Source organism: Scaptodrosophila lebanonensis, unplaced genomic scaffold, assembly GCF_003285725.1.
Source record: "Scaptodrosophila lebanonensis strain 11010-0011.00,11010-0021.00 unplaced genomic scaffold, SlebRS2 tig00000222-arrow-arrow-pilon, whole genome shotgun sequence".
NCBI lineage: Eukaryota > Metazoa > Arthropoda > Insecta > Diptera > Drosophilidae > Scaptodrosophila > Scaptodrosophila lebanonensis.
Window position 1 is genome coordinate 276864 of NW_022060620.1, and position 25305 is coordinate 302168.

General features: G+C 39.7%; 1 protein-coding gene across 10 annotated transcripts in view; it reads right to left on the reverse strand.

The window, feature by feature from the left end:
- The window catches only part of LOC115630016 (restin homolog), a 260152-nt gene extending 246888 nt beyond the window's left edge, over nucleotides 1-13264 (reverse strand). For 5 of the 10 annotated variants that reach the window (XM_030526643.1, XM_030526642.1, XM_030526645.1 and 2 more), the window contains exons 1-4: nucleotides 13136-13195; nucleotides 12597-12839; nucleotides 12241-12543; nucleotides 12028-12188 (exon numbers count right to left, since the gene is read on the reverse strand). In XM_030526643.1, the coding sequence (XP_030382503.1) occupies nucleotides 12028-12188; nucleotides 12241-12543; nucleotides 12597-12839; nucleotides 13136-13163 (735 nt within the window). In that variant the 5' untranslated portion in view covers nucleotides 13164-13195. Of the gene's footprint in view, nucleotides 1-12027; nucleotides 12189-12240; nucleotides 12544-12596; nucleotides 12940-12990; nucleotides 13049-13135 lie in introns of those variants that run through there. The other 5 variants (XM_030526647.1, XM_030526649.1, XM_030526646.1 and 2 more) reach the window with 5 other exon arrangements.
- Nucleotides 13265-25305: the final 12041 nt, after the last annotated feature.

Here is a 25305-nt window from a genome sequence, read left to right on the forward strand (position 1 = left end):
AAATTCCCTTCTAATATTCCTTTTCTCCTTAAACCACGCATAATCATCCAACGTTCTTTTATTAGTTTCCGACCGTATATTTTGAATCTAGCTAGGAGAAGCTGACTTTAAGGTTATTGCCGTAGTCAGACCAGCAGTCAATTAATACGAGATTATTGTAAGTTTATGTCTGTTGTAATAAGCAGTCATAAATCTTTCAAGTAAAATATTACGTTAAATATCTAATTGCTTAGGACTATTAGATCTGATTGGTAGTCGAATCTTTTCCAAGTAAAAAGTATTTAAGTATTATATTTCATTCTAAATAGAATCGAGATTGTTCAAGGTGGATATTTTCGGCATGTCCCTCAATTTGGAATGTAAGCCTCAGTATTTGATTTTTAAATAGTTTCAGTATTTTCCGTTGAGATGCCCTGCTTTATGCATGTATACATAAATTGTTGTGTGAGTGCTTATGAATAAGTCCCATTTAATAAATTTTTCGCAACTATCTTTTATCTATCGATACATCGAGATTGTTATACTCTTATAAGAAAAAAATTTTTTTTTCATTAATTCATAGTCATGGCTGTACGTCGTAGTACCGAGGACTTAGTCAGCTTATCAGGCGTACCGAACGAGTCTGTTATATGTACCATTTGTAATGACACAAGTTCAGAAATAGGTTTCACCGAAACCGTATAAGTTTCATAGGAACTGTCTATCAGAGTGGTTGAGTAATAACAACTCATGCCCAATTTGTAGGCAGCCTTGTACGCTCGCACAGAGCTCCGATAATCTCTCGGCACAACCTAGATCAAATTCTGGAGGTGTCGTTGGGAGACCTCGTGCTCCAGTAGGTAACACTCAGTCAAGTGCCGCCCCTAGAACTCAGCAGGCAACGAGAGCACAAAATAGAAATACTCCAAGTAGAGGAAATATGCAGCCATCATCTAGTTCGCGCATAAGGCATGCACCAGGTGTTCAGGCTTCCGAGACTAATACCATATCCGAAGACCGTATTCAACAAATAATTACTAATTCTTTATAAAACTATCAGCTAAATATTACTGCGTCAGTAACTGACCAGATCAGCGCCGCAGTACGGAATTTGTCTTTATCTGGCCTTTCAAGAGAAGCCCGAGAAGAGCCACAACTTGAATGGGAAAATGATAGTCATTTAGGCGGTCCGCGTTCAATCATTGGACACGACCATAGTCAAAGAAATAGAACGGCCAATGTTCAAACCACTACACAGGAATTTACGATTGATCGTCCTGATAGAATTTCAAATGTTATTTCTAATTGGAAATTAAAATTCTCGGGATCTGCAAATGACATCCCAATCGAAGATTTTATATACAGACTAAATTGTTTGACTTCACAATATTTCGATGGAAACTTTGAGTTATTGTACCAGTTTGCAAATCTATTGTTTTCCGGACCTGCTCTTTCTTTCTTTTGGAGAGTTCATAGGACCGTAGGCCATATGGATTGGTTTGAGTTGTGTAACCGCTTGAGAGAGAGATATCAAGATCAGCGAACTGACCGAGATATTAAAAATGCAATGAGGTGTCGGAAGCAAGGCAATAATGAGAGCTTTGACGAATTCCTCGATGCAATGTTAGCAATTGCCGATTCATTAAGAGATCCCATGCTAGAAAGTGACATAATTATAGACGTTGGACATAACTTAAAGCCAGAATTAAAACTTGAATTATTGCACGTAAATACACCAGACTTAGCCACTTTACGTAAGGAATGTCATCGCCACGAAGAATTCTATCGTCACCTCAGAACGAAACCATATCCCAAGCGATTTATTAATTCTATCAATCACGAAGAGAATTTTGATGAACCACCAGAACAAGATTTTGAAATTGTCGATCAGGTCTGCGCGATACACCAAGCAAATAAGTTGAAATGTTGGAACTGTGACGAGCAAGGTCATAGATACCATGATTGTTTAAAACCTCGTCGTGTTTTCTGCTACGGGTGTGGCTTACTTGATACTTATAAGCCCAACTGTGTTAAATGTACACCGATATCGGAAAACTCAGCACAGGATGTCCACCGTGTTTCGATAGGGGATGTCCGACGTTAGCCTTTGGTTCAAATACAGTTTCATCTCAAGCATTACCAGACATACCATATAATACACCTGACGTAACAAGTAATTTTCCATTCAAACCATATCATGTACGATTACAAGAATTTAGGCAACGGAAAGCTGAGATTTTCAATGCTGTTCCAAAGCATCGTTCTTCATTACGCATGAGTAAATTTTGGCTCAATAGACACCGTTTAAAACAATTTAAAATATCTTCCATTGTATATAAAAGTAACGATATACGCCCTTTTACTAGCATAGAGATATTTGGCACCTCGTATTTAGCACTTTTAGATAGTGGGGCCAACAAAAGCGTAATTGGTGGAACACTGGAGGAACAAGTTATCTCCAAACAAATGCAATTTAATTATATAAAAGGCGTAGTACATACAGCAGACGGCCACAAACAAAGCGTTGCTGGAACGATAATAATACCCTTGACGTATAACTCAGTTCAAGAAGACTTTGAATTTATAGTAGTACCGTCCATTCAACAGAATGTGATTTGTGGAATGGATTTCTGGAAAATATTTCACATTTCTATTTTACCAACTTGTTCTATAAGCGAAATTAATGTGGAAATAAACGAAGATTCGAACCAATTATTACTATCCGATGTTCAGAGACTTAAATTACAATCTGTCATTAATTACTTTCCCTCATCTGAACGTGATGGATTAGGGGAGACCTCATTGGTTGAGCATACAATTGACACGGCAGATGCCAAACCTATTAAGCAAAGGTTTTACCCTTTATCTCCGGCTAAGGAGAAACTTTTGTGTGAAGAAGTTGACCGCATGATCAATTTAGGTGTTGTGGAAGAAGCTCCGTCATCGCCGTGGTCCTCTCCAGTCACACTCGTCGTCAAGCCAGGAAAAGTTAGGTTCTGTCTTCATGCTCGTGCAGTAACCATCAAGGATGCATATCCAATGCCAATTCTATAGGGCTTGCTTAGTAGACTGCCTCCTGTGCATTGCATTTCAAAAATCGATCTAAAAGATGCATTTTGGCAAATTCGATTAGATCAGGATTCTCGTGCAAAAACAGCTTTTACTATTCCGAATCGACCCCTGTATCAGTTTAAACGAATGCCTTTCGGCCTCACAAACGCTCAACAAACCATGTGTAGGTTGATGGATCAGGTTATACCATATCAGTTAAAATCACATGTATTAGTATATCTCGATGATTTATTGATAATGTCATCTAATTTTGAAGAGCACTTAGAGCATCTTGCTACAGTATCCACACAACTGCGCAAAGCTGGACTTACCATAAACGTTAGTAAGAGCAAGTTTTGTTTAAATAAAGTTGATTATCTTGGATATGTTGTTGGCGAAGGTACACTTCAAATTAACCCTGATAAGATTCAAGCCATTGAAGAATTTCCAGCGCCTAAGACGCGCAAACCATTTAGAAGATTCCTAGGAATTACTGGTTGGTACCAGCGACTCATTGCCCAGTATTCATCAGTAATTTTTCCGCTCACGGAATTACTGCGTGGCAAATCGTTCGAATGGAATGAGCAAGCTCAAACGGCATTTGTCGATATCAAGCATAGACTATGCACAGCTCCATTTTTAGTCCATCCGAATTATGAAAAAGAATTTATTGTACAATGTGATGCCTCAATGTATGGCGTGGGTGCGGTTTTAGCTCAACTGGACGAAACAGGATGCGAGCGACCTATCGCATATATGTCGAAGAAATTAAATAAAGCTCAACGTAACTATACTGTTACTGACCTTGAATGTTTAGCTGTAGTATTAGCTATAAAGAAATTCCGTATGTATGTTGATGGACACTCTTTCAAAGTCGTCACTGATCATTCAAGCCTTCGTTGGCTTATGAACCAAGCTGACTTGAGTGGAAGATTGGCGAGATGGGCAATTAAATTGCAGGGATTCAATTTCAGCATCGAGCATCGTAAAGGAAGCGAAAATGTAGTAGCAGATGCGTTATCTCGTTCATTCGAAGAAAGTAACGAAATTGCCGCAGTAGAGATTGAACTCTTTCCAGAAATTGATTTAGATTCTGAAGCTTTTCAATCCCCCGAATACAGTAAGCTTAAAGATAACTATTTGTCATCTAATCTACCAGACTTTCGAGTAATTGATAATTACATCTATCGGCGTAGCAGTTTTCATGAAAGAAGTGCAGATAAAGAGGACAGTTGGAAATTGTTTGTTCCAGAAGCATTGCATAATAACGTGATAAGCTCCGCTCATGATCAACCATCGTCAGGACATTGTGGTATTGCAAAATGCCTTGAACGTATTCGACGTAGATTTTATTGGCCAAAAATGGTTAGTGATGTGCGGGACTATATAGGCAAGTGTGATTTATGTAGAACATCCAAACACCCGACATGCGCACTTAAACCACCCATGGGAAATCAAGTGTCGAGCGAAAGACCCTTTCAGCGATTAAATATTGATTTCATTGGTCCATTTCCTCGAACTAAAAGTGGAAAAGTCTGAATTTTTATTGTTCTTGACCATTTTTCAAATTTTACCTTTCTTAAGGCATTGAAGAAATTCACGTCAAAAATCGTTATAGACTTTTTGAGAGAAGAACTATTTACATGTTTTGGAGTACCCGAAGTAATTGTAAGCGATAATGGCACTCAATTTAAAAGCCATGATTTTGCGGCATTTATATCCAAGTACGGTATTCAGCACATTTGCATAGGCGCATATGCTCCACAATCAAACGCTGCAGAAAGAGTCAATCGATCTATTAATGCAGCGTTAAGAGCTTATATACGAACCGATCAGCGGACATGGGACGTATATTTACCTAGTATTAATTCGTCGTTAAGAAATTCAATCCACCAGTCAATTGGAATGTCGCCATACTTTGTAGTATTTGGCCAATATATGATAACTCACGGTCAAGATTATAAGTTGTTAAAGAAATTAGACTTACTCAGCGAAGGAATTGAGAAATTGGGAAGAGCTGATGATTTTCAGAAAATTCGTTCAGCGATAGGAAAACAGTTAACGAAAGCCTACGAAAAGAATCAGTGAACATATGATTTGAGAAGTAGACCACAATCATTTGAGGTGGGGCAAGAGGTAATAAAACGAAATTTTGCCTTGAGCAATGTGTCTACTAATTTCAATGCAAAATTAGCCCCAATAGGAACCAAAGCCAGAATTAAGCAGAAGCTTGGCCAATCTATCTATCTCCTCGAAGATCTTAAAGGAAGAGAATTAGGAAAATTTCATGCCAAAGATATTTGGTAAAGAAGATTCGAAAAGCACCCTTTGTTTTTTTTTTCAGCTTTTATCTTAGGCTGGTAGCCAAGATTAAACCTGTGGTGTGAGGGTGCAAGTATTTTGACCCAAATAAAATGAGTACTGATTATTATGGACCCTATTGTAAAACTTCCAAGTAAAGGGAACGTGCTCATTTATTCTGGACGCGATCGTAGGAGTGCAACTCTAAAAGCCTTGCACTCAGCCGACTGCCCATGCGCAGCTGTTGCATTCCAAAGCTTTTTATTTGCCAAAAATAAGCTTTCCTAATCTAATTAGATTTCCGGCTTAAGCAGATGATTTATTTCTGCTCAAGTCTTACTCAAGATCGGATGCACGTCGCTCTAAAGCACTTATAATATTTAATAAGGTCACGTGGTAGACCAAAATATTTAATCTGAAGACATCGTCTCCATATAAAAACTGTGCGATTTATTCGCGGTGTCGGGCTATTTTAAAACCCCCACCTAAGCGAGCCGCCGTGATAATTTTGATTGTTTTTATATTTTGGTGCAATTTGGCATTTACACCAGGTAAGCCTCGTGCAATGTCAATAATTTAATGCTTCTAGCAAGCATCCCTTTACACCAGTGAAACTGTCTCGACATATATTGGTAGCTTTTGTTTTGGGCTACCAACGCATTTGCGAAATTTTGGTACGCTTACCTAGCCCAGATCGCAGCGTCGGCGCTAGGAACACGTGTGTTAAGGCCCAGCATGGGCAGGCGTTAGAGACACGCCCGGCTAGCTCAGTTTCTAGAGCATGAACTAATGCTAAATCCCAACACCAGCTCTACTGAACCCCAGAATTTGACTCCAATGCGCGCACTATAAGCTGATCTTTCGTATTAAAACATGGCGCTTGCCAAATCCACCTCCAGTTCAAATGGTTTTAGATCTGACCGCACCTAATTGAAAGAGACACACAGACCACAATCTTTGTATCGATGGGATAAGTCATATTTGCAAATAATCTTAATTTAATAGGTTAAATCTAATTCTGTTTTCTTTTTACGTCTTATAAAGCCTCTGTGCGCTATGAGTGTATTGTTGCAAACATAATATGCCAATTTGTATCAACAGCCAATCATCGTCAACAGGCCTGCTGACATCGATGGACTCTGAATGTTGTAAGTACGGCACAGTCGAAAATATTAAGTGTAAAAGGTCATAAATTGAGTGCAACAATAGCATAGCAATCTGCTAGAAAACGTTTGTTTACTTAAAACGCCTATAATTGAATGCGGCGTACATTTTGTTAGTATACTTAACTATTCACCTTTATTCTTGTATATATCACTTCCTAATTATAAGTAATTTTGTAAAAACACTTCTTATTTTCCTTATCTTACTTAATCTTCCTATCTTAATCAATATGAATTGTTTCTAAAGATGAATTTTCTTGAATTATATGCGGTTATTTTTGAAGAAAACATGATATAATTTAATTTCCCGGAACACTAATGTTAAAAGAAGCTATTTCTCGAGGCATGGAAAAATTAAATTTAGAAATGGAAACGCTAGCAGAAGATTTGCTAGCAATGTAAGCTGCGATAGACTCACAGCTAGTATCAGCAGACAGCCTTGAAACAAATACTTGTTTCCGAGGCGCTATGACTGTAAGGGAAGGAGGGCATGCAGATGAGGTAGAAGCAGTATCGACCGTTACACCAGAGGGCAGTTCGCATTGATCCTTACGAACGCGAGAAACAGGCTCAGATGGTTTATGAGACGGCGCAGCTGCTTCACTGCGTGAGGGTGGGACAAAAATAGGGGTCGCTGAGACAGTTATCGGCGAGGGCAAACAGAATACCTGGAGAGGTTGACGGAGACAGCATTGGGGAGCAGTCAATGTTTTGAAGAGTTAATGGGAGAGGAGCAGGCGATTGAGGCGACAATGAGGGCGCGACGGAAGGCACATTCAAAAATTGAGTCTCCAACCTCTTTTTAGGTGGATAATCAAATTTATACTTGCTAAGCAACTTAGCTCCTGAGTCGAAATCACTCGCAAGCTGCTTAGTCATCTTATGCAGCTTTACAAAATGATTTCTCACGTTATGGTACATACGCGAGAAATCAAATTGAATATCAATGCACATAGGACAAGACCATTTTACACCGCCGCAGCCTTTTTTGGGCTTGGCGGTGATCTTATCATGGTCCCTCCCACTGAGACCAGCACACGCAATATGCATCATATTGTCACACAACCAGCAGCCTATGAACTGCAGTTGCTCACAATGCAGAGCATCTTTAAATGTGCAAGACTTCTTGAAGCACGACATATTAACCACACAAGTTTTATATGGTTAATTACAAAGAAAGCACAAACTAAAGTGCGCGAGCGCAAAGCACAAGCAACAAAACGGCAGAAATAAAAAGCAACAGTACTACGCTGAGCGACGGTAAGCGAAAGCTCTGATGCAAATTGATGAGAGCGGGGGTACAACAACAATTAAGTGATGCAAAAGAAAAAATGCACTGAAACACACACACAAACTTGAAGATCAGAAGGGAGACGCCAGAAAAACGGCAGGCAGAAAAAATAAGTAATAAGGCACTAACAACAAACACAGCAACAGAAGCCGAAATATTAAATAATAAATTTTTATACTTATCGCTGCACAAGTTATCACACCAAACACAACACAGTGTAGAGAATACACAAAGCAAGCTTTATATGCCCAATTATAAATTTAAGTTCCAAAAGAACAACCAAAAATTAAATAAAATTGCGGAGCACAAAAAGACGCGTCTGATAGACTCAAGAGAAAGCTCTCTTGAGCTAGTCCTTCAACGATGCCGTATGTTTGTCTGTAACAAGCAACTATTTACATTTTGGTCCTTCGAGCAAGGAAAACGACGAGGTCGGCAAAAGCGGGCCCATCCGAACTATATACCGGAAAAGGTGTCAAGAAGAAAAAGTGAAAATTAAAGGCAAACAAAAAGCTGAACCATAAAGGCCATAACCTTTAAAATAGAAAAGGATATAAGAATACCAGGCCAAACTCCTACAAAGTTTTGGCCGACAAATAAGAAGGAAGACCCCTGCAAACCTCTACCAGGTTTGGTAGAAGGACCAAGAAGGTCAAAGAAGAACGGTTCCCAAAGATCCCCTACACGGTTTGGGCCGCAGAAGCATCGGAAGCCAAGCCCCTTCAAGGTTGGAGCCACAAAGAAGAAACATCTAAGCCAAACCCCTACCAGGTTTGGACCCAAAAAGCGAGAAGGTCGCAGAAGGAAGAGCGTTTTCCAAAGATCCCCTACAAGGTTTTGGACCGCAGGAGAGAGAGAGCGGTTCCCAAAATTCCCCTACAAAGTTTCGAAGAATAACGAAAGCAGGTTTCAAATCTTTACAAGATTTGGGTCGAAGAACGACGACATCAGGTCCCAAATTCCTACAAGGTTTGGGTCGAAGAAGGACGACATCAGGTCCCAAATCCTTATAAGGTTTGGGCCGCAAGAGAGAGTTTGGGCCATAGGACGTCGAAATTCCTACAAAGTTTTAGGCGACGCAAAGAAGAAGATACCAAAACAAAATAAAACAAGTAAAAAAGCTAAAGTCGGGTGTCCCGACTTTGAAATATTCTGTACATATATATAGAATAATTATAAAAACAAGATAGAACGCTACAGTCGAGCAAGCCCGACCGTAAAATAGCCTGTACTCTCTACAAAAAAGAAAAATTAAAAAAAAAAAAAATTAAAAAAAAAAATTAAATTATTAAAAAAAATTAATGAATTAATTAATAAATTAAATTACAATACATGTTTATGTTCAGTTTTAACAGCATACATTTACATCACGTACCTATGCGTGTTTATATGCGTGTATGTATGCAGCACAAAGTTGAATCAAAGCAGCAACAACAACAACAGCTGCGGGCAGCGCTGCCGACAGAGCTGCAGGCAGCGCATGAGCAGCGATTTTACTTATGGCTATAACTTTCTTCAGAATTGACCTATCATGATGAAATTTGACACACGGATACATTAGTACATTTATTTCAAAATTCGTAGAATTACGGAAGTTATAAGAAAAAACACGAATTGCGGGGGAGTGGGGGGTGCATCGAAAAAAAACTCAAACTCGTACTTTCTCGGTCTTAGGAGAATATGGAAACCAAGTTTGGTTATTCTAGCTCTTATAGTTTCTGAGATCCTTGCGTTCATACGGACAGACAGACGGACAGACGGACAGACAGACGGACAGACGGACGGACGGACAAGGCTATATCGACTCGGCTTCTCACCCTGATCAAGAATATATATACTTTGTGGGGTCTGCCACGCCTCCTTCTGTGTGTTACATACATGCGCACAAAACTAGTATAGCCTTTCACCCTTTGGGTACAGGCTATAATTAATAAATTAAGAAAATTAAAAAAAAATTTTGATCGAATTTACTTCTATCGGTATTCGAACTCCCGTAAAGGGTGTATATTTGCAGATTTACAAAGCAAATGCGTCTGTGTAAGTGTATGTATGTCTGTGCGCGTCTATACGAGTCTGTGTGAACATGTTTGCAGTCAACCAAAACATCAGCATCAACAACAGCTGCGGGCAGCGCTTGGGCAGGAAATATATTTATGGCTTTCACAGAAAAATACTGAGAAAGAGGGCAACTTCAATCATTGTGAGGAAACAGGTATACAATCATTTGAATCTAGGAAACCTCCTGAACCCATAGTTGTAGACTTTGTCCAATCGACAAAAGGAAAATTAGATTCAAAACTAATACACAAACCTCATTCGAAGTTTGAAGAAAAATATTTGGTTTTATCAGCGATGCTACATTTGCCTCCTCTCCGATTATACAATTGGCAAACAATTTGGCTGTCAAAAACGCTGCTGCCGTTAAACAGATAGATTCAAAATAAGAAATACCACATTTTCACCTTATCACTATGGCAAGTGCTCACTTCAGAGGAATCTAAGGGGCGATGGTGGATTCAGTAAAACATTACAAAAATGAATTAGTAAAAGAACGCAAATCAAGGCAATACTGAACTCCAGGCCACGGTTCGAAGACATAGAACGGAAATATAACAAAGAAATTTCAGTATTGGAAATGGTACCAAGCAAAAAAAAATCCGTTTTTGTACAAAGTGGAAAGAGAAATACAACTTGTTGCTTGGATGCAATAAGGAGTATAAATTATATGATAGACATTATTTCCCGTCGCAAGATGTTCACAAAAGTGAACATATTCTTAGATTTGGCCCTGCGCAAGATGTTCACAAAAGTGAACATGGTTTCAGAGACTAGTATAAAGAATGTAGGCTAACCAGAAATCCCGAGCTAATAATATCCACAGCAGTACAGCAAGAGACCAACGCAAGTAACGTATATACAAGATGCGTTCCAAAGTAAACAGCACTTTTTGAATCTAGCGCCCCCTGGTTGTGCTATCTATATGTCGACTGGTGTTTTAGAATCTGCTATCTTTATCGATTGTTCAGTGAGAATTTCATGACATTTCATTGATTGGAAGTGAAGTTACTGCGTTTTAAGTGTCAGTATGTTTGTATAATCGGTGCGAAAATGAGCTTCGAACAAAGAGCCAACATTAAATTTTGTTTTAAAATTGGTAAAACTTTTACCGAAACGTTTCAATTGATGGAACAAGTTTATGGCGATGATTGCCTATCCCGTAGCAGAGTGCACGAGTGGTTTCAACGTTTTCAAAGTGGTCGTGAGGACATAAATGACGATCAACATGTGGGCCAATCAAAATTCGTGATCACCGAAAATTCCATCGAAACTGTGCGTGAATTCATCAAAAATCATTGAAATTGATTGAAATTGATGGAAATGGAATTGAACATCTCCAAAACATCGATTTATCGCATTTGACCGAACATTTGGGCTTACGAAAGGTGTGTGCACGGTTTGTTCCGCACAAATTGACTGACGCTTGTGACCGATTATTTGACCAAAAATCACATTCTAACCACTCGCGGTATTCACACCTTATATGGCACCGTGCGACTTCTACCATTTCGGAAAAATGCATTTGCCCATGAAAGGAAAGCGTTATGCAGACGTAGAGGCCATTCAAAAGGCTTGCACCGGCATACTGGCGGCCATACCGGCCAACGAGCTAAAACACTCGTTCGACATGCTTTTGGATCGTGCAAAAAGCGGTATTGAAGCAAAGGAGACTATTTTGAATAAAATAAATTGATTTTGACGAAAAAACCATTTGTTCTGTTTTTTTTTTTTAAAGTCCTGTTTACTTTGGAACACACCTTGTAAAACAAAAATTGTACAAATACTAAAGGAATTTCAGGAATAAAATTAGAATGAATTGGGAAATTTAAGCGTTTACACGGAAAGTAAGTATTAGCCTCTGGTAAGTAAGTAAGTAAGTAACTATTTACAGGGGTCTGCCACGCCTCATTCTGCCTGATACATTTTTCACCTCCCGAAAAGTTAGTATATCCTTGTGCTACATAAACATAGATATGTATAACATATCATACCAAAGTAATAATATACAAAAGTAATTTGCTATTTGCGAAAGAAACTCTTGAGAGACTTTAGAGAGAGTCGACGAGAGTAAGTAAATAAACTTATTATTGTAAGCACAAATACTTAGCCCACCAAAGACGGGAAAGACCTGCTAGTATATATATAATATGGAACCGCGTTCTATAAATGACTCAAAAATCATACCACTAACGCCTTTAGTTTTTGACTTATTTGTTCTCGTATGATTTGCGCTTCCATCTCATTCTTGGCCAACTGAATATGAGACATATGTTCGTACAGCAACATAAACCCAGATTCAACAACTGTACGACAACGTTCCTTCAAGTCATTCACAGATTCAATGGCTGCGAAATATGCGTTAAAAACAAAAAAAGATATTTTTGTAACAGTATTTACGCAAATTCTTGGGTAGGCGAAGTAGATCATCCTCGTGCACGACTAGCTTGCATTCCCCGTTTATGACAAGCGTCACAAACTTGTACCTTCCGCGTAACTTGCAAAGATCCAATGGTCCCAACATCCGTAATTTGTTCATGAAATCTGACTGCAGGTACTGCAGTTTTTTGTGCTGTGACTCCAAGGCTCTCACGCGATTCGATTCTAAACCACGAGTGCAACAGTTTTGCTTCTGTGTCAAAGCTGATTGACTAAGAGAGCGAGATTTATGCTGCTTCTGATACAGCTGCAAAGGCGTCGTGGCTGTGGTAAAGCTTAAGATTACGGTATTCAAACACGTTACTTCCATCACGTACCTTTGCATTTGATCATCTTTTCCGGAGATAAGGCTTTTAACCGGTTCATGCGCTGTTGCGTCACCAAGTTCATACGAGGTCTGCCCAACTTTGGCTTCGATCTATCTCCTTCTGTCTTTCGTTCAATTGAATCAATAAAAACTTTAGTGCCAGGAATTTGATTAGGTAACGAGCGAGTGCTAATATTAGATGGACAACTTGCTACTCCCAACTTTTTTGAACCAGAGCGATTCTTGAATGATTCTAAAGATAAACGAGAAGCGATACTCTCCGAAGAGTGATAACTTTTTTTCAAAGGACTTGCAACCAAATAACTTTGTACAGAGGACTTGTGAAGCGGAAACTATGAATACAAAATGGACAATAGCTTTAAGATCTGCATTTGTTAACTTACAGTCTTTCCAGGTGCCTCTGCTTTATTATTAGCTTTAATCTTTTCTATTGTGCCATTTTTTGAAATTTTGGTTTCAAGAAAGTTGGAAACTTTATGAGGAAATTCGACCACTTTTGATATTACGAAGAACAAATAGTATACTTACTGAGCTCAGTGTCTTTGATGTGCGACATATTCTAAGGGATTCGCTAATGAATAAAATAAAATTTTGAATTAAGCTCCTACTCAGCAGAGATCTTTTTTAAAAATTTGAAAAAATTAAAATAGGTAATTTCGAAAAATAAATTGTAGCTGGAAGCTGTTTTATATTAAATTTATTTTACTGATATATCTTAGACAACCTACTGTGATTTCGAACGTTAGGAGAGCTGAATATGTAAGCCTTATGAGCTACCTTAATTTTTATATATTCTATTAAGTATGTATGTTTCAATGTTTATACATATACTTACTTATCCTAATTCTAAAGCTATTAATCTATCAATCGTTATCAGGTAGCTGGCTGCGACTAGATACGATAAGATTGGTATTATGCTCGGCTGGGCAGAGTATTAACCCTTGCATCCATTTGCAGTGATGCAAGTTGTTTTCAGTTAAACCACAAAACACTGATAATTTGTCATCAATCAGTATTTGGTTGAATGCAGCCTCGATGTTTACAGTTCGTCCATCATTCATCCTCGGATATGGATAGATTTTGTAAGCGCTTATTTTTGTGTGGTTTATGAGTGGAATCTTTGTATGAAAGAACAGCGACGCAGTTGTTATTTTTGGGTGATTTTAGCTATTTTTATACTCTGTATATTAGATTTGCGGGAGGTGAAAATGTAACAGGCAGAAGGAGGCGTGGCAGACCCCACAAAGTATATATATTCTTGATCAGCATGACGAGACGAGTCGATCTAGCACTGCCTGTCTGACTGTCTGTCCGTCTGTCAGTCTGTCCGTCCGTATGAACGCCTGGATCTCAGAGACTATAAGAGGTAGAGACTTCCCCCCTATGGGGGTTTTCCCGATTTTCCACTCGTTTAATCGGATACCAAATTTTAGTCCGTGATGCCTTATGTAAATGCGCAGAATGTGCCCTCACCTTCGCAATTAGTGATCTTTCATAACTCCCTTAATCCTTGAAATTTCGAACTGAAATTTGCAAATACCCCCAGTTAGAGATTATGTGCCTGTTTCACTATGATAGACCAATTTATCAAGAAGTTATAGCAATAAATGTATTTGCTGCCCAAGCCCTGCCCGCAGCTATTGTTGACGCTGGTGCTTTGGTTGACTACAAACATGCTCACACAGACACGAATAGATGCTTTGTAAATGTGCAATTATACACCCTTTACGTGAGCTTGAATACCAAGAGGAGTAAAATCGATCAACATTTTTTTTTAATTTACCTAATTTTTTTTCATTTCTATAATAATTCTAAACATATGTACAGAGTATTTCAAAGTCGGGACATTTTATTTTTTATTGCAAGCGCTATCTATGCTCGTATGCATGTACATACATGTAATATTTTATTATATTACTTGAAAAAAGGTATTAAAGATGATGATCAATGCTAGACTGCTTAAACTGTTGCGGACGGTACGGCGAAAGAACGGCTGATTTCACGCGTACACGATGACGGCATTGTGACGACGACTTCTGCTTCTCAAGGCTGAATGATAACGACTTCTGTTTCTCACGGCTAAACAACGACTACTACTTCTGAACTGCAACTGACTCTTTTCTGCAACTGACTCTTTTCTCCAACTGACTCCTTTCTTCTGCTTCTCATCTATTTAAACGGCTAACTGCTGATTGGTAGGGGATGCCAATTCATCCCATCAAGACCATATTCTAACATTCGGCCATTCTGAATTAATCATCGGCCTCCGATGACCAAGGCTCCTCCTCGTTCTTCTCCACGTATTTCCAAATTTTAATGTTGTCTTCACTTGTGGCTGTATTGCTCGTTCCCTCGATGTTTGCAGTTTTGCGAACATCATACCGACCATTACGTTTGACCTTAGTTATTTCGTATGGCCGAAGATATTGACTTGCCAGCTTCGTTCCTGTTATGAATTGTGTGCGCCGGACGGCAACCAAATCACCAACTTTATAGCCATATTCTTCTTTGCGACCTTTGTCAAACTGCTTTTTGTAAGAAGCTTGAGATCGACGTATATCTTCTTTGGCCTTTTCCCGAACCTGCTGCCTTTCATCGTCAAACTTCTCATACATCTCCCTTTCGAGTAACTTTTTGATACGGGCCTCGACTCCATAGTTCATTTTGACACCAAACAACAACTCGAACGACGACCTCTTTGTGGAAACGTGTATTGTGCAGTTGATTGCTTTCTGCACCAGTGGCACGTACTTGTACCATTTAGTCGGCTCATCTGAGTACAGCTTCGAAATGGTAGATGAAACCGAACGGTTGACGCTTTCTATCTGGCCATTGCCTCTAGTACTCCAAATGTGCTCTCCTTTACGTTGTGTTCAAACATGTCGGCTGTGAATGCGGTGCCTCAATCACTTATGATCCGTGTTGGGTTACCAAAAACTGTTGCCCATTCTGTAAGTTTTTTGACGACTTCATCGCAGCTTGTTGTTTTGATTGGATAAAGCCAGACAAATTTGGAAAACCCATCCACCAACGCAAAAATGTATTTGTACAACTTCACGTTGGCGTCCATAGCCCCAAGATGATCGATGTGAAGTGTATTCAACGGTAAAACTCCTTTATCAATATGGTATAAGAAACCTTCCTTCTTTCCGGTTTTCTTATTGTGTATTATACATTTTACGCAGTTGGCAATTACATTTGAAACCATGCTTTCCAAATGCGGGACCCAAAAATTCTGCAGAATGGCGTGCATCGTCACCTGAACTGCAAAATGGCCTATATTGTGAGCATCGACGATGATGTCCTTCTCCATTTTTTTTCGGCACCACCAGAAAATCGAAGCATTTGACAGCTTTAAACAAAATCCCTCATTTAAGCTTGAAGTTTTCGTACGGCTGACTTTTGAGAATTTCACAAACGACTTTAATCATTGTATTATCCTTTTTGTGTTTTTTTCATGCGCGCCCAGAGCTTCGATGACACTAACATATAATGTTCTGGGTACCGGCTGCGAAAATCCACATGCTTCATTCGTTCGCCAGGGCGGTGCTCTACTTCAAAATCGAAGTCGTGTAAGTAGACGACCCATTGCGCTACCTCTCGAGGCACATCCTTTTTAGTCATCGTACTCTTAAAAGCCGAACAGTCGGTAATTATCTTAAATGGGGCTGCCCAGTATGTAGTGTCGAAATTTTTTGCAAGCAAGAAATACAGCCTTTGCTTCCTGAATGTAACTATGCTAACGCGCTTCTGCTTCTGTGACCTTCCTGCTCCAATAAAAAAGTGGGTGCAGTTGCCCTTCAAACCATTGTAGGAGTGCAGCCGCAAAGCCATCTTTGGAAGCATCCGTGTGTACCTCTGTTTTGGCTTCTCTGCTATAAATTCGTAGTAGTAGTTCGTTGGTCAATGCGTTTTTTAGCGCTTCAAAAGCGTGGAGCTCTGCATGCTGTATTTTGCGATCTTTGAGTAGTTCCTTATAAACTTCCGGAAAAATCCTGCCAGCCCCAGGAAAGCTTGCAACTTCTTTACGTTGTTTGGCACAGGACAATTGCAGACTGAATTTGTTTTTTCTTTTCCTGCTTCAACGGTGTGACCCAAAAAGTTTATTTTGGTTTGTATGAAATGGCATTTCTTCCATTTCAGTTTATGGCCGAAGGCTGCTGCTCTTTCAAAAACTGTTTTCATCTTGGCAAAGCACTCGTCTGCCGTTTCTCCATGTATAATAATGTCGCCCATGTACAAGTCAAGAACATTTTTGCTCATTAGATCTTGAAAAATGAAATTTACAAGGCGTATAAAAACCGCTGGCTAGTTACAAAATCGGAAAGGTGCTTTGTTAAATTCAAACAATCCATCTTGAGTTACAAAAGCGGTATATTTTCTGATGCTTTCGTCGACTGTGACATGGAAAACCCCGTTCTCCAAGTTCATGACTGTGTAGAACTTTGCCTTTCCCAATTTTTCCAGAACATCGTCAATAACAGTCACCGGGAAGCAATCTTTGAGCACCATTTTATTCAGTGTGCGAAAATCCACACAAACACGATTCGTGCCATCTTTTTTTTTGACTACGACTATCCGACTTGCAAAATTCGACGTAGAGTGCCTCATAATTCCCGCATCCAACCACTCGTTGATCTGCTTGCTCACTGCTACAATTTCGCTTACAGAACTCTGCTTGGTGCGTGGTGAAAATGTACGATATCCTCATTGGGTATAATTGTGAGTATTACGGGACACTCAGCAGCAGTATCAATAATGTTATAAATACTTATCTGATTTGTGTAGCCGGCCTTAGTCGATTTAAAGTTGAACTTGCTGATAAAGTCATAGCCCAACATAGCTTCACACTCCATCGCCTCGTCAACTACCACTAGGAACTTCTGATACACCTGCATACCGTACACCAAAACGTCTGCCATGAAGTATCCCATAGAACGAGTTACTTTGCTGCCCAAGCCTTGCAAAGTAGATATTCATTTCTTCAGCTCAGCGCCTTTTATTTTATTAAAGATTGACTTTTTCAGCAGTGAGACGTCAACGCACGTGTCAACCAGCCCGTTGAGTTTAACATTTACAATTTGCAGCGGCTTTAATCGAGTAGCGTTGTACACCATGTTAATTGTTTTTTGATTTGGGCATTCCTTCGACATGTGCCCATTTTGATTGCAGCGAAAACATTTTAAATCTGCTGTACAGTCTTTGCGCAAGTGTTCTATAGAGCTGCAGTTAAAACAGTGATGCTTCTTTTCAATTTTTCTTTGTGTGTCATTTCTGTTTTGTTTATCCATCTTCTTGCTATGTGGAAACATTTTTTTTTATATTTCTTCTGTTTCTGTTACACTTTCGTACATGTCATACTTTTCTTTAAGGTCTTTAAGCGACTGACATTGGTACAAGTTGTATTTAAAATCCGTCTGCAAATTTAAGCCTCGCACTACGTATTTGATTATAGATTTGATCTTGCCCCGTGCAGCTATACGTTTCATTTGAAGCATATACTCAGGAGACTCTCTTCTTTTTGTTTTCATCCACCTGACAATTGTTTGTGCACGTCTGCACAACAAACTCATCAAAAAGTAGCTCTGCATACTCATAGACCGTCGTAGAGGCCAAAAACAATTTGGCTGTACATGTAATTTTGCCACGCGCCTGAACATATTTCTGCTTGTTGTTTAGGCCGTAGTGTTAAGCTCAAAGTTTATTATTTTTACAAAATTCTCCACAATTACTTTTGAATTTTTCGGCTATTTGTGTGTTGTATAGCCGTCCCTTTTGCACTAAAGAAAACGGTGTTGGTTTTACGTCTTTCTTTTGAACAGGCTTCTTTATTATCACTTTCGGTTTCACTTCCACTTTTCTCATGAGCGCACTGCACTTTTACTGCTTATGTTTAAATTGTGTATTTTACACATGGGTTCGGTAGGTTGTGCCCCAAATGTAATGTTTTATTATATTACTTGAAAAAATGTTTAAATGGTTCGGAATTATATTAATTAAAAATATTAAAGACGATGATCAATACTAGACTGCTTAAACTGCTGCGGAAGGTACAGCGAAAGAACGGCTGATTTCACGCGTACACGATGACGGCTTTGTGACGACGACTTCTGCTTCTCAAGGCTGAACAACGACTACTACTTCTGAACCACAAATGACTCCTTTTTGCAACTGACTCCTTTCTGCAACTGACTCTTTTCTCCAACTGACTATTTTCTTCTGCTTCTCATCTATTTAAACGGCTAACTGCTGATTGCTAGGGGATGCCAATTCATCCCATCAAGAACACACATATTCTTACATACATATACATTCATATAAGTGTATGTATTCAATTGTACAGTTAAACAGTTATCCATATGTGTTTATACTCTTTACACGAAATGTACAAGAGTATATTAGGTTTGCGGGAGCTGAAAAATGTAACAGGCGGAAGGAGGCGTGGCAGATCCCACAAAGTATATATATTCTTGATCAGCCTGACAAAACGAGTCGATCTAGCCCTGTCTGTCTGTGCGATCGTATGAACACCTGGATCTCAGAGAGATCCAGATCTAGATCTAGAGACACCAAATTTTGCTCAATGATGCCTTATGTGTGTAGGGACACAAACTTTTAGTCCAAGATGCCTTATGTGAATACGCTAAAAATGTGTATTTTGAAACTTCACTCCCTCCCCCCTCTCCCACGCAAATAGTAATTTGCTCTAACTACCGTACTTCTTGGAATTACGAACTCAAATACACCCAATTAGTGATATAGACCGATTTAACAGGAAGTATAGCCATAAATATATTTGCTGCCCAAGCGTTGCCCGCAGCTGTTATTGTTGGTGTTTTGGTTGACTGCAAACATGTTCACACAGGCACGAATAGACGCGCGTAGACATTCATATACTCATAGACGCAATTTCTTTGTAAATGTGCAATTATACACCCTTTACGTGAGTTCGAATACCGATAATACCGAAAAAAACGATAATTTTTTTTTTAATTTTCTTAATTTTTTTATAGCCTGTATCCAAAGGGTGAAAGGCTATACTAGTTTTGTGCGCATGTATGTAACACACAGAAGGAGGCGTGGCAGACCCCACAAAGTATATATATTCTTGATCAGGATGAGAAGACGAGTCGATATAGCCATGTCCGTCTGTCCGTCTGACCGTCTGTCTGTATGAGCGCAAGGATCTCAGTAAGTACAAGAGCTAGGATAACCAAAATTGGTATCAAGGTTCCTATAAGCCCTAGGCAGATCGAGTTTGTTTATTTTATCTGATACACCCCCCACTCCCCCGCAAATCGTGTTTTTTCTTATAACTTCCGTAGTTCTCGGAATTTTGAAATCAATTTTGGTAGATTTCATCATGATAGGTCAATTCTGAAGAAAGTTATAGCCATAAGTAAAATCGCTGCTCATGCGCTGCCTGCCGCTCTGTCGGCAGCGCTGCCCGCAGCTGTTGTTGTTGTTGCTGCTTTGGTTCAACTTTGTGCTGCATACATACACGCATATAAACACGCATAGGTACGTGATGTAAATGTATGCTGTTAAAACTGAACATAAACATGTATTCTAATTTAATTAATGAATTAATTCATTCATTTTTTTTAATAATTTTTTTTTTTAATTTTTCTTTTTTGTGGAGAGTATTTTACTGTCGGGCTTGCTCGACTGTAGCGTTCTATCTTGTTATTTTCTATAATTATTGTCAACATATGTACAGAGTATTTCAAAGTCGGGACTCGACTTTAGCTTTTTTACTTGTTTTTGAATATGAATGTTGTGAGTGTAAGAGGCGTGTTTCTGCTTTTATAAATCGAAAGAATACATTCACGGAATAAGCTTAACGATTAAAGAATTCTTTTTTTTACAGAATTCTTCATAATACATTTGTAGCGTTGTTAACAGCAACCGTTTAACACAAACGGTAAGTCGCTTGTAAATATGCGATCAGCTGAGATGCTAGAGATGGGCATGTGTCGGCTTTTTTCGGTCCGTCACAGCGCGATCATCGAAAAAAATGACGATTCCGTGTGCACCGTGAACGGATAGATCAATTTGTCTTTGTAAATCGAATAATTAGGAGAATGTCGATATTTAATTTATTATTGTATACATGTGTATATGGTAGTCCAATTTCCGAGGACCGATATATGTACATAATATTACTTTTTCGTAAAATATTAATTTATTTTATGCAAATGTGGCTAACAATAACATTGTTATTTTTTGGCTATGCGCTCCAAATCCTTTGCTTTTTTCAACAATGTGATACATGTATGTACATAACACACTGTTACAAGATAGACTGTGTGCAAAAAACTGGAATAAATATTAGAGTATTTCCTAACTTTAAATTATATTTTGGTCGTCTTGTTTTTGTTTCTATCACATTTTCACATTCGTGTCTTTTCGTGCTTTATTGAGGTAACACGCACACGCACGAAATTGGAATATGAAACACTGCACTCGTATGCACGCAGTGCAGCGATGTGCCACGAATAATAAAAATCACCGACTTTGAGCATCTCTGTTTGTGTCTGAGAGTGTGTCAGTATGTGTACGTTTTTTTTTTCTCTCTTTTTATTATCTACTATACAACATTAACATTATATACATATATTTACTAAGTATAAGGATCATGAAGGAAGAGGTCACCTTTCTCGCGCGGGACGGCCGCTAAGCATTGCGTCGCACGAAATGTGGCCTCTTTTATGTCCCTGCTGCTGCTCTGGCTCTCTCCAAACGCCTTAGCTCGCACATCGTGTTAGCCGCAAAACGGCTCACGGCGTCCCATCCTTGCTGACTTTTTAGCATCAGGCCCAAAATGTTCTCCACCGAAATGGTGGATCTCAGGGAGTTTTCTAGCTCCACCCGAGTGCGCCCGAACCTAGGGCAGCTGAGCAAAATATGTTCAGCGTCCTCTATTGCGCCGTTACAACACCAGGAGCACTCCGCCGCAGAGTCATGGCCGAATCGATGCAGGTAGCTACGAAAGCAGCCGTGCGCGCTTAGTAGTTGTGTGAGGTGAAAGTTGAGCTAACCGTGTTTACGATTTATCCGATTCATTACGCGGTACGTCCACCGACCTCTGTTCGAGGCGTCCCATCGTAGTTGCCAATGCTTTAAGCTGCGTCGTCTTGCATCTTGCCGCAACGTAGCTGCTGGTGAGATGCTTGACACCGGGACGCGGGCACCTTTAAACCTAGTCTTCGCTCTATGTAAGTGTGTGTATGTCCCCAACTGTTTCATGTTTTGCGTTCTTTGTTATTTATTTTTGCTGCATATGGCAAGTAAAAATAAGTAAGTCGGGTGTCCTGACTTTGAAATACTCTGTACATATGTGTACAATAATTATGCGTGTATGTGTATGTTTGTGTGTGTCTGTGTATGTCTCGTGTGCCTGTGCAAAGCAGTAACAACAACAACAGCTGCGGGCACTGCTTGGTCATACATTCATATAAGGCTATAACTTCCTGTTAAATCGCTATCATTATGAAACTTGGCATACGAACTCATAATACCGAAGTGGAAGAATTTTCCCAATATCAATGAAAATACGGGAGTATTTATGTATGGAAAATCAATGATTGAGGGGAATGGAAAAACGGGAAAACTCCCATAAGGGGAAAGTGGGGGAAAAATCAAAAAATAAAACAAACTTGCACAGCGTACACACATAACGCATCTTTGTGCAAAATTTTGTGTCTCTAGCTCTTATAGTCTCTGAGATCTAGGTGCTTATACGGACAGACAGACAGACGGACAGACGGACTGATAGACGGGCTGACAGTCAGACAGGGCTAGATCGCCTACTCTTGTCACGCTGATCAAGAATATGTAAACTTTGTGGGGTCTGTACATTTCATGTACAGAGTATAAAACTAGTAAAAACGCTAAAGTCATATGACTGACTGATTGGTGATCAACGCACAGCCCAAACGGTAAGAGCTAGGAAGCCGAAATTTGTACTCAAGTATCCTTTCATAGTGTAGGTGCCCACTGAGCTCCAAAGGGGGGAAACGAACTGCAAAGTTTGTTTGAAAATTCTGCATTTCTGCACCGATGAACTTTAAATTTGATTTTTATAATCTATAAAATAATACAAAGAAAACTGCATACTCGGATTTTCGAAATTTGTGGTGGAGCTTGTAACGACGCGTTGCGCAGCAACCAGCTGTGCGTCGTCACGATGCCTGAGTAGGCGAGTAGTTTTAAGAAGTAGTTTAAGTATTAGAAGAAATAAGGAGTTTGAAATTGGAATTGGAGAAAGGAGTTTTTAGTTCTGTTTTAGAGGTAGTCGAACGCGCACTGAAGCGCACCCCCCTGTTTTGTATTTTGAAAATTAAACCACGTGGAACATATTCACTTGGCGTACCGCCCTCTTTTATTTGGTGGACACCTTGGCACTTTGGGGTGCCTAATTTATTTCAGCATAAACTCTGGCCGGCGAGTATACCCGCGGCAGAGTAACAACCTTACAAGCTTGAAATTTTGGGGCTTGTGTTATAAATTTTTTCCGATCGATTTCAAATTTGGGGACTGTAATCTACGTAACTAAATCTACAACTTTGCGTTCAAGGATTTTCAAAACCACCAAAATGTGGCACTCGCGGTGGGGTGAATTTCCAATCGATGTCATTGAACAAACAGGTAGCAGAAACAGAGGCGATGTGCGGCTCACTCAGGAACAGTCTTTTCAGCTCCAAAAGCTCATTTATTGCACCCACAAAATCTGGACAAGGCTGAACACGTTCTGCAGGCAGGTTTCCCATAATATGTGTCACAAATTTAGGCTTTGTGCGAAAACATCGGATGCACTTGTTAATAACCGAAGCCACTGCCTTTCGTCCCCCGACTGGCCAATACCTTTGCCGTAGTGTCGCAAGAAGGCTCTGAGGCCCAGAATGCATATATTTTTCATGATAATACCGAAAAACAGCTGCGGCGGCCGGGTGCCCTTTAGGAAGCAGTATGTGAGTTATGTAGTCTACCACCAACCCGAAACAATCCATTTGAATCCATTTTCGGCCTTCGCGAAAACAGCTCGCTTTTTGATGAAACTTCCTTATCAGCCTGCAGAGCCTTGTATTCATTAGCAAAATGCACACGTTGAATACTTCGAAGCAGAAAACAAGTGCCCATTGTTACTTCCTCGACGGTTAGCGTGCCCGAAAGCGCGCTGAGCTTTCTTGTGTCTCAGTAGCGAGAAGCGATATACATATGTATCCAAAAACGCGTTGGAGCCTACCAAATGAGTTTTGGTACTTGGTACAATCAAACGATATGTCTTGTTGCACGGCCGTAACTAAGACATTATGCCGGCGGTCTGGTAAATCCTTCTGCAACTGAACACAGGAGGTGCAATGCGATGAATCCATACTAACGAAATCTGGCCCATACATCCATAAACTATGATTAAGCAGATCTTTTGGAGTACAGCCTCGTAATAGCACATCGGCAGGGTTCAAGTTGGTTGGAACGTAATGTCAAGTTACATTTTTGGTCAGTTCTTGGATCCGTTGGATACGAAAACGTTGAAGCTAGAAGGCTTTTCTCGAATCCAAGATAAAACAATTGTCGAGTCAACAGTGCAATTATCAATAAGTTCTGATAATAAAATTGCAGCCGACAGCCCCAGTTTAGGAACAGTCAAAGTTTTTAAGGGGGCGACCTTAGACTTTGAACGAAGCAATCGCGAAGAGATGCATCCATTTGCTTCTGACCTTATATAGATGCAAGCCCCATATGCAGTTAGACTGGCATCGCAAAAACCGTGCAGTTGTATTGAAGCATGACGAAACGAGGAAAACGCAAGTTTTGGACGATTGACAGCTGCTCGGTGAGCTCTGACCAGACAGATTTAAAATACATAGGCAGACTATCGTCCTTCCATAAAGCTTGCAAACAAAATTTCGATTTTGTTATTATGGGCGATTACTGACAATACAGATCGCTTGGAGACTGGAGACGCAGTTGAAATTCCCAAAAAATTAAAGAGCAAATTGTCCATACTGGGGTCCCATACTAAGCCCAAGGCCTTTGCAATATCCGTTCCATCATGAAGTTTCAAAAACTTCACTTTGTCATGCTCTGGCTCGCCTTCAAGAACGCGTTGATCTATAGAGCGTATCGGAAAATGACCCTTAGACAGTAAATCTTTGACTTGACGTCGGATTTCCACAACCTCTTCAAGTAAATTGCCTCCAAACATGAGATCGTGGACGTAAAAGTCTCTTCGAACAACCAATGGGAAAGGATGCCTCCTCATCGTACGATGGGGTCGTTGCGCCAGAGAATACACTGCAAATATTCGTGTGGGCGGGACACTCGTACGCATTGGTACATTTTGCAAATCGAAAGCGCAAAAGAGTATTAAAGATTTTTGTTTGAATTGTAGGGGCCGTTAATAAGAGATCATTCAAAGAAAATCCTGAGGTTGTTTTTGCCGAACCATCAAAAACAACGGCTAGCTTGGTGCTGGTACTATCCAACTATTGAGCGTAGTGGTGAGGTAAAAAGAATTGGGGTAATTCAGGCGAATCTAAAGCTAGAGACACGTGACCCAAATCACTATATTCCTTAATGAACGAAGAGTAATGTGCCTTTATGACAGGGTTTTTCTCCAATTTCATCTCTAAGCCTTTAAAACGTCAAAGAGCGCGAGAATAGGAGTCTCCAAGAGCTTTAAAGTTTGAAAG